Here is a 10338-nt window from a genome sequence, read left to right as displayed (position 1 = left end):
AAAATAGCAAACCCAAGCATGTTCGTTACTTGAGCAAAATGAAGATCAAGTATGTATATTGGTTAATGCCTGGTTTAGCTTAAAACCAGGAGTCACAAAAAGTTCTACTTTGATTCTAGGATTCGAATGTTGAACACACGAGAAGATCCTAAGAAAGCCGGGCGGATCTACCCTCCAATAGTTGTTATCGAATACGGCGATATCTCTCGAGATGCTTTGGAAGAAAGCCAGGAGGGCTTAGATTTCAGTTTCGAGGTCAATTACGAAATGGACATGAAAGAGTCAAAGAAAGACATCGAGGTAAGCCGCTTTTATCGAAACACCTTTATATGAAAGGGTCAAGTTCAATTCGAAGCACTCGTCGTTACATTTCAGATTTCCGCCGGCGTCATGAGTGTGTTCGCAGTTCTATGGTCTGGGGTTCAAACCTGGTCGTGGTCAAGACGCTCCGGAAAAGTGACCATTGATCCACTAACCGTTGTGAAGCTTGTCCTTTTCACTTGCGGAAATCTGGCCCATATATTTCTCATAATAGTGTTCTTCTCCAGTCTGGTTTGGGCGGCATTCTTCAAATTTCAGGATCACCTCCATGTGATGCTACCAAGTTCTGATCAGGAAATGCTCATAAAGTACTACATTATTGCCATCTTTTGTTTAAAGGTACATCCAAATCCATTAAGATGGCAAGGGCTGTTTTAAAACATATCTAGCATTGAACAATGAGCTAATAATATTTCTTTCTAGACTGTCGATGTCATTCATTTGATCGTCTCTCAAATCACAGTAGATATATTCCTATTGGATTGGGAACGACCTAAGGCCGTGTCTTCATCTGGAACTCATGGCGAACTCACCAAAGAAGAAGCTGTCTCCGTGTGGAGAACATACCTTGTGGCGAATGAATGGAATGAGCTCCAAGTTCGTCGAAAAACGAACGTAGGGCTGCAAATCATCATCCTCATACTTCTCTTTCAAGTAAGTTTATCGGTGATGAAAGGACATCATTATGAACTTTCTTTGGATGATTTGCCGGAAAAAGAGACCGCCTTAAAAGCAAGGTTCCCCCCCTACTTTAGGTAATAGGCTTAGAACATTACGCAACAGCGGATCCGAAAATGTCCCTGTCGTTCAAAGACGGCGAATACCACAGCCAATACAGCTTTGTATGCCGTTTTGCCCTAGCAGTGGTCATTTACATGGGAGTAGCTCTTATCCAAGCCCTTTTTTGGACCTTGATTTACGCTGGAGTCGTGGAAAACAAAATGGAACAATTTGCGGATGTATGCTCGCTCTCAAATATTTCCGTGTTCATCTTGGCTGCGAATAACTTCGGCTATTACATCCACGGAAAGTAAGAAAAAAAAGGGAAAATTTAGAGAAAAACAAACATCCACAACTAACAGAAAATCGTGTCTCTCAAGGTCAGCCCATGGATCTGCGGATACCGACATGGCGACTCTGATCGAGCAGCTCCAACGGGAGGCCGATGACCGATGTCCTCATCGTGGACTGCAGGCTCAAACGGATGATCAAAGCTTCACCATGACTTTGCCAACAAAGTTGAAGTCGTACTACGACAAAATAGTCACCCCTGCTACTGATTTGGCTGGCATCAAGGGCGGGCCTAGAATCTCCAAACTCTCTGGGAACGCAATTCAACATATGGTGGAAGCTTATTCAACAATGAACAAGTTCCTCACTCGATTCCTCGAGCACGTACGAGCTCAAAATGCGTTTTATCCTCTAAAAACGAGATTAACCCATCTACTTTCCACCTCGATGTAGGCACTCAAAGATTTAGATTACGAGATCAAAGACAAGTTTGTTTTGGAGAAAATTCTTGATGTCGAGTTTCAAGACGTGAACATCACGGAAAAGGCCATTTTCTATGCAGGTAAGTGAGTGTCTCCGCGGCGGTCTGTCAATCTTGCTATAATAACATTCACTAGACCTTGGTTTCCTCTTTTTAGATAGTGGCCATTCATTCGACGCAGTGCTGTTCTATGGAAATGAATTTTCCCTTTTGACGTTTGATATGATGGTATTCATCTTTGTCGATCTTTTCGCGGAAGACTTCGTTCTAGCTGGAGTTGTAACCTTCTTCGCAGCCGAGGTTTGTAATGCTGCAAAGCATATTATTATCTAGGTTCATCCTAAAAGTAATATCAAAATATCTGTGTTTTGTTTCAGTGTCTGAACTTCGTACGCTATCACTTGGGAAAACAGAATCTGGCCAGGAAGACTTTGATTGACAAAAGATTCTTAATATAAGACCAATGCGATTGCTACTCTAAGTATTGATAACCATTTGTAAATAATTGTGTGCCAAAAGACTACCAAAATAAATCGAGTTCTTACCTTCAGTTCCTTTGACTCAGCAGAGTTTAGCGCCAATGTCCAATTTGAATGCTTCCATGCACTGATTCAAAATGGCAAGGTTTTCATCTGTTGGATCGTCTTGATCTAGCAATCCAAGCTCATAATGGAGCTCAAACGCCTTGGACGCCATTGCTTTGGGCACCTCCACCTTACCCTCGTTGCATTGAAGAGCAAAAGTTCTTTTGAAATGACACAAATCCAAGTACACTTTCTCGAGGATGTTCCCGTCTGTCCCAGAGATTGTCCATTTTTTGTCGGTCACACTTAGAGTTAAGCCATGGTGGAATAAAATGAGATTATACACTGACCGAGAACCATCTAAGATGGCACGGAACAGACTCATGTCTTTGAAATTTTGAAGCATTTCCGATGTCATTTCAACATGGATCGTGGACAAACGAGTTTGTTTCTTCAAAACATTCAGGGATAACGAAGGATACTTGGATATAGTCCAGTCCCGGATCAAATCTTCGCATGAATTCTGATTGTAAGGGTTGAAGATAAGATCATTTGTGGAATCGGATACAACCGAGAGAAAATGAACGGTGTTCAATTGGACTTTGAAAACTGTTTTGAACAGGATAGAGCTTTTTAGGTTAAACTTTGAATTGAACTCCAAATCTCCGCGGACTTCGATTGGTAGATGGTGAAGCCGTCGGATTTCTTCAGGTACATCAATCTGAGCGGAAAAACTCGATCCATGTTTTAGTTCTTGGGGCAGGTCAATTGTATGACAGCATGACAATGAGGAGTCCTTAGTTGTGAATGCTATGTGAAGGGACCAAAACTTGCCCATCAGATCAAAAGTGGATTCATTCAGAAACTTGATACTAGATCTAAACCCATTGTCCAAATCGAAGACTTTAAGTGGGTGAATTGAAATCTGGGTACTAAACATTTGCCCAAGGTCTTGATGCTCCTTTAAAGAAGCACCAACTTTGATTTGTTTCAACACCGTTTCTTGAGTCATTCGAATTTGGTTGAGGCGTTCTAGTTCTTCTACATTGTCCAAAGCTTCTTGAATCAGTTTTAAATCTGTCCTAGAAGTGTCAGCGATATCCAACGACTCATTAAAGGGCAGTTTCATTAGATATTGGTCATAAGTTTGGGTCAAGATCACCCCAGATCCGTCCCAACTGAAATGAATCATAGCGACAAGCTGAACAGGAATTAGAGTTCTACGCACTGTGTTCCCAATCTTATAATATTCCCACAACTTGCCGTCACGAAGCAGCATAAGGAATCCATCTTGAAAAGGGATTACCTCTTTGATATCCTCTCTGGCAATGAAGTTGTGACTGCTTTCTAAAGAAATTTGAGCACTTCGTAATATCCGGTCGATGATATCTTCATGTAAGGAGTGCTCCACGTCACGATAATGGTAAAGTTTCACGAAAATATCCACCTTGCTCGAGACATCCAACTTTTCGGGGACCTGCAAAAGTGTCTCCACATTTCCACCATAAGCGATGGGCACGACAAATAATCTTTGAAAGGGTATCTTTACGAGTAAGATATGGGACAGATCCAAGTCCTGAGATGACATCAAATCAGTTAACTCCGGCACCACATGACCGATTGGAAGAACGTGCATCCAGTATTCACCCTCTGTCCTCGGGACCTTTGACAGGGGAATCTTGACCAAGCACGAATTCGCGCAGGTCCAAGTTGATATTTGGCAAATCTCAACATACACATGAGTAGATGACTTTTTATGCAAGGAAAACAATTGGCCTTGATAGTCTGCAAAGGCTATAACCGGAGTTTTATACTTAAACAACAGTTGTTCATCCTTGTCTTCTTCATCCAATCTGGGCTTTTTAGCCGCAGAGACGGAGTTGAACAGGTCTTGGGAGTCCGATTCCGGGAAAAGGTCTTGGTCTTCATCCCAAATATCCTCTTCAACTCTGGATTCATCCTCGGAAGTGCAGACCAGTCGGGGGCGAATTTTCCGCACCCCATCGGAATAGCAAATGTATACGCCAGAGGACTGGCGGATGACCTTCAGTAAAATGCCGCTTTGACTCATAGATTCCATGATATCCATAACGAAACTTGGATCACTGAATTTTCTTCTCAAGTAAGACCGCAATGTTTTGAATAGGACGTATCTTATAGTGCTGAAACGAGTCTGGAATCGAGTCCGAGTCCATTTGAGTCTTTTATCCGAGTTTGAGGAAAATGGCCCGACTCGAGTCCTTTTATAATGACCTCGAGTTCGGGTTGTTCATGATCATTTCGATTGTTTTCCTTTCCTTCCTCCAAAAAAAAATGTAATGTGGTTGCAATCAGAACTCATCATCTCGTCTGGTTCCTGATTGATGTAAGACTCACGGATATCATAATCTCATGGGGCAATTGTCTATCTTTTTGCTTCCGTTAAAAAAAACATCTCGAAGGGACCGAGTTCAAAATCATGGTTTTACTAAACTATAAAAAAGCAAAGGATTTGAAAGAATCCAATTCTTATCAGACTCGTCCTAGCTCTAGTAGTATCCTATCTAAACTCGATTGAGCGGCAAACTTGAAACTAACTGATCGGGACTGGTTTGGGTGGAATTGTTACTGTGCATCACGGCAAATGTAAAGACCTTCACAGAGGCTGAATATTACGCCCAAATCTGCATTGAACCTTCTGAGATGGACGTTTAATCTCACAAAAATGGGCTTAGTTTTCCTTAAAATTGCGATAATGGATTCTCTCGAGCAACCTCAGAGATATCAATGTTGTGTTTGTGACGAAAAAGGTCGTAAGCTGGAAACTCGATTGGCAACCTCTTGCTAGTAAAGAAATAGTAGAGGAAATCATGTCCGGAGTGCAGAGATTTGCCCAACTCTGCCGAACCATCGTGGGGGTGGGACGAAATTACAAGTAATATGCACGCCACTGGGTTATAAACACTTTTTATGCATTTTAATCTTTTATGCTTGTGTTCAAGGGATCATGCTGCCGAGTTGGGCAATTCGGTTCCTTCCAAACCATTAATTTTTATGAAGCCTCCTGCCTCCATTATCCTCGAGGGTGAAAATATTGAAGTGAGAAGCCTGACAAAGCTAATTGTAGATAGGTTACTATAAATACGTGATTGTTCTTAAGATACCTGTTGGATGTAGCGAGATACATCATGAGATTGAATTGGGCATCGTCATTCAATCCAAATGCAAGAATGTACCGGAAGCTGAAGCCATGAATTATGTGGGTGGATACATCCTAGCTTTGGATATGACTGCTCGAGATTTCCAGGTACCTAATGCTCACTCCATTACTTCAATGAGAATAGAAAGGTAATAATGAAAAAGGCTTGATTTTTTTGTCAGAATGAAGCCAAGAAAAAAGGGCAGCCTTGGGCCATGGCCAAGTGCTTTGACACGTCTTGTCCTGTGAGCAATTTCATCCCCAAGGAACAGATTTCCGATCCCCACGATGTGCAATTGCTGTGCAGCGTAAACGACACCGAGCGTCAAAATGGGCATACGAAGGATATGATCTTCCGAGTCCCTTATCTTATTAGCTACATTTCGAAATACTTTACGCTAAATGAAGGAGATCTTATCTTGACCGGGACCCCGGCCGGAGTTGGCCCTGTCAAAAGCGGCGATGTGATTCAAGGCGAAATCCCAGGCGTGGTCAAGTTCACATACAAAGTAACCTCGAGAGTGTAAGAAATGAAGTGTCTGCAAATATTGCCTTATCAGCGTGTGTATTGGCTATTTCAGAGAATTCACATCTTTCTTCAAAATTCAATAAAATACAGAGCGGCGCATTTGTTTAAAAATAGGTTCATAAAGATTGGGCTAATGATAAAGGAAAATGTTCCTTAGTACATAAACAGCATTCAAATTGGCATGTCGAAAGAGCAAAGTTAATCGCTCCTGAAACCTTCATTATCCTTTCCTTCCGATTTACTAGACGTAGATTTCAAGCTTTTCCTCGACTGTCGACTTGTCGAGGACTTTCGGCTTGCTAAATCTGCCGCAGCCGCATTTTCTTCTTCCAAAATATGTGCCTCAAACCAAGAATCTGTGGGCTTGAAAAGCAGATCGATCATCCTTCCCTCTTTTGATCTGGCCTTGCACAAGGTCCACAGAGGGTAGACGGCGGTGATTCCCAGGGGCAAGAGTTCCATGACCCAGCCGCATATTTGCACTGAATTGGGGTAAACGTAATTGTTGTACGCCATGTCTTCGTGATTGATCCATGATAAGATTGTGATGATGGCCAAGAGCAAAGGGGTAACGACCACTAACATGATTCGCCACAACCAGGCTACGAAGGTTGGAATAGGAATGTCCATTTCCTTGGCGGCCTTGAAAAATTGATTGACTCCGTAGAACCAGGCTACGATGATGATTTCCAGCATTGTGATAAAAAGGAGGGAAGACGTGGTTCTCTTGTCGAAGATGGTGAAGAGATGAATGCCTCCGTTCATGCACATGGGTAGTCCTAAGAGGAAGTATATAATACACACGATGATCACGATCTTCACCCGGTGGCGGTTCCATTCCGGCTTCTCGTCCAAAATGAAGGCAATGAACGTCTGAACTCCACCGCAGATTGAAGATAATGCCAAATTGATCAGCATGAAGAAGAACAGGAATGACCATAATGGAGGAGGGGTCATTTCCAATACGGCCGTCGGGTAGGAGACAAAGGCTAGACTGATTCCACCTTGGACAACCTAAATCAAAGAGACATCTGGTGAGGCAATTGGTCTGGAACCCCATTCCTTACTTTCAGTCTTTACCTGGTCGATGGGAGACTTTGTTTTATACTCGAGATAGCCAAGGATGGAGAATACGACGAATCCGGCGTATATGCTGGTTAACGAGTTGCAAATCGAGATCAGAATTGAATCTCTTTGTGTATTATTCTTGAATTGATTGTAACTGGACAACACCAATTGCGATCCAAATCCCACGGAGAGCGAGAATAGAATTTGAGAAGCAGCCTTGGACCAGATTTGAACTTCTGCGAGTTTGTCCCACTCAGGAGCCAAGTAATAGCTGATCCCATTTCCAGACCCTTCCAATTGGGTTGTGTAGATCAACAGAGCGGTGAGCACAAAGTACGGCGATAAAGTGATTACATAGGCAGCTTTGCCTAAGGATTGCAAGCCTTTGATCAGACTCAAAACCACTAGGAGCCAGGCCAAGAGCAAGCACAAACACAACTCCCAACGGAGTCCTCCGAAGTCGTACCAATCGTATTGTTCGCCGGTGGCAAAGTCCTTGGTCAAGCCAAGCACTCTACCATTCAAGTAATCCTCTGCGGGAGATATGCTTCGGCTTTGAAGGACTTCAGTAAAATTCGTGTCGCTCATCCCAGAGAGGTCTTCGGCGATGCACACTTCCGATTCGGCATCGTACGTTGAATAGCCGTGGCTCTGACAGTAATGCTCCTTGGTAACACAAACTTTCTGATAAAATGTCATGTTCCACTCTTCATATTCCAAGTCTGGATTACACTCCTCGGCTTGGTCGATATCGTAGCAATCGTCCGTATTCCACGAGTTCACGCATCCTTTCCAAGGCAAATTGGCCGTGAATCCGGCACAAAGATAGAACAGGGCCCAAGCACAAATCACAACGTAGTATACGTTAACCAGGAACCGCACTACCAACATTCCATAACCAAGGCCCTTAAAAATTGGAGTCAACCGACCAAACACCTAAAAACACAATTCAATCCATGAAGCCACAACGTTATGTGTTACTTAAAAATACGCCAGAGATTTTACTTTGTTTGCTCCAGCGCGTCCATACTGGCCTATTGAAGATTCCACGAAAAGAGCTGGAATCCCGACGATGAGCAGCATCAAGATGTATGGGATGAGAAAGGATCCCGCTCCGTTAGTGTAGCAAACATAGGGAAATCGCCATACATTGCCCAATCCCACCGCCAACCCCAAGCTGGTGAGGAAGAATTCGCAATGGTTTCCCCAGCTCTCTCTTTCGTTGCTAGACATGTTATCACTCGATCAGGAACGAAGAACTGGAGCAACAACCACCGGCAGTTTCAAGTGTTGGTTTGTCAACGAGTCCAGGAGGCACAAATTATGCCGTGGCTGTCATTGTTTTCTCTAAGGCTCTGGCAATCGAAGGTCGAAATTTCAAAAATAACCGATGACACCCCGATGAGGAAGATCGAACGAGAGTAATTGAGCGAGTAATGAGTCCCGAGACAGCGAACGAAGGAAAGATCAACGCTGATGCTTATCTTTAAAGTGAGGTATTTGTCGATAAAGTAGATCAATTAATAGGCCTGACATTGTGATAATCTTGTACCCAATGATTATTAACATAGTATGGGGATAGCCATATGCAATTTATGTATGATTGAGAAGGTCTCGCTTGCAATTACTATCGAGACGAAGTACTTCGCGCCATCTGCCCAATGTCTTAGTTGTAGAAGAACAAAAATGAAGGTCGCACAGTTGATAGATCAGAATGTTTTGGTCAACAAAAAGCTGTACAAAGTGTCATCACTCATCAGTTTACTATGTCAAGTATTATCAGATCTTTGGGCCAAGGGCCATCTTCTAGAAACCAAATTTTATTGTGAAAATAAGATTGAGCTATGTAAGTTTGTAAGTCCGACAAGGTCTAAGAAAGACTCAATTGGAATGAGAAGATGCGTGTATTAGTTAGCCAAAAATTAGTTGTCATCGCCCATTCTTATCCTCACCCTGGCAAATTTATTAATCGACCTTTGAAGGCATTTTAATTAGATTGCCGATGTTCTCGGCAAACGAAGGCCAATGTTTGGACGACCTTTACGCCTTTTCTACCATTTTAGAATTGTAAAAAACAACAGAAAAGGCCCCCGACAGCGCATTTGATAAAAAAACAATATAAATTAACTGCCTGCCAAATTTCTGCTCTTCAAGTAATTAATACTTGTTAAATCAAATCTAGAAATACTTGCAATGGATGTAGGTGAGGATCTGTTAGTATCTCTAATAAGTCAGACTTAGGTAAGTTTTTGACCAAAGTTCCTGATTAGGCGCTGTTCAAAGGCTAGCCAAATCCGCTAATTCATTACTGGATCAGATAGTATATGAATATAAAGTTCAGTTAGAGATTATAAGTTTTCATCTTGAACTGCTGGGGATCATACTTAGAGATTACAAAGTAGTGGAAAAGAAATGCACAGAAAATAATAATTAGCGGAACTGCTTGACCTTGCCGTGCGATATTCAGGATATTCGTTGCCCCGCTTCAAAAGCTTAGTATTACTACCATTCTCTCGTCTTATGCTGACGATACAAAGTTAGTTTCTGGTAGGAATGGCTAAGATTTCAGTAGCCTGGCAAAGAACCTAGAAATAATCTATTCTTGGGTTACTTAGAGTAATATGGCCCTGAACGGAATGAAATTCCGCTCAATGACCTTCGGGTCAACTCCTTTGAATACGCCACTCGTAGATAATGGAGGTAAAGATATTGAGCAAGTCTCATCTATGAAAGATCTAGGTGCAGTACTCCAAAATAATGGAAAGTTCGATGAGCATATCCAGTTGAAGGTGGGTAAAGCTTTTCAAATGCGTGGTTGGATATATCGCACGTTTAAGTCCAGAGACAGCATCACGATGCTAACTCTGTATAAAGTCGATTGTTCACCCACATAATGAATATGCTTCAACCATTTTGGCTCCAATGAGTTCAGCAGGTTTGCAAAAGGTCGAACAAGTCCAAAGATGTTTCACTAGAAACATCACAGGAATGAAAAAGCTCTCGTAATGGGAGAGAGTAAAAAAGTTGGGACTGCACAGTGTTCAGAGAAGGTACGAAAGGTATCTGATATTGTACGTTTTCAAAAGTATCCATGAGCTTTGTCCCAGCCCAGGATTTAGGGTCAATTCTAGTGCAATGATGTTTTATTGTTTTGGATACATACATTTTATTGAAACTTCCTTAAAAAATAAAAAGAAAGCTGAAGAACGAACGTTTAATGTGCGTG

General features: G+C 42.2%; 3 protein-coding genes across 3 annotated transcripts; 2 read left to right on the top strand and 1 right to left on the bottom strand.

Annotated features, from left to right (window-relative positions):
• Window positions 1-6: 6 nt before the first annotated feature.
• LOC131881070 (meckelin-like) lies at window positions 7-2363 on the top strand. The gene is made up of 9 exons (XM_059227829.1): window positions 7-49; window positions 120-300; window positions 376-660; window positions 745-975; window positions 1077-1351; window positions 1422-1716; window positions 1786-1894; window positions 1971-2113; window positions 2191-2363. The coding sequence occupies exons 1-9, from the start codon at window positions 39-41 to the stop codon at window positions 2269-2271; spliced, it is 1611 nt and encodes a 536-aa protein (XP_059083812.1). The 5' UTR covers window positions 7-38; the 3' UTR covers window positions 2272-2363.
• A 2562-nt stretch (window positions 2364-4925) lies between these two features.
• On the top strand, window positions 4926-6321 carry LOC131881224 (fumarylacetoacetate hydrolase domain-containing protein 1-like). Its single transcript, XM_059228018.1, has 4 exons — window positions 4926-5251; window positions 5319-5415; window positions 5477-5623; window positions 5698-6321. Exons 1-4 carry the CDS (start codon window positions 5187-5189, stop codon window positions 6040-6042), a joined length of 654 nt encoding a protein of 217 aa, XP_059084001.1. The 5' UTR covers window positions 4926-5186; the 3' UTR covers window positions 6043-6321.
• LOC131881222 (sodium- and chloride-dependent GABA transporter 1-like) lies at window positions 6064-8516 on the bottom strand. The gene is made up of 3 exons (XM_059228016.1): window positions 8118-8516; window positions 7125-8048; window positions 6064-7058 (listed from the first exon to the last, which is right to left on the bottom strand). Exons 1-3 carry the CDS (start codon window positions 8343-8345, stop codon window positions 6243-6245), a joined length of 1968 nt encoding a protein of 655 aa, XP_059083999.1. The 5' UTR covers window positions 8346-8516; the 3' UTR covers window positions 6064-6242.
• Between the last annotated feature and the right edge of the window lie 1822 nt (window positions 8517-10338).

Source organism: Tigriopus californicus, chromosome 5, assembly GCF_007210705.1.
Source record: "Tigriopus californicus strain San Diego chromosome 5, Tcal_SD_v2.1, whole genome shotgun sequence".
Lineage (NCBI taxonomy): Eukaryota > Metazoa > Arthropoda > Copepoda > Harpacticoida > Harpacticidae > Tigriopus > Tigriopus californicus.
Note: the sequence above shows the minus strand (reverse complement) of the source record. Positions and strands in the feature narration are given on the sequence as shown.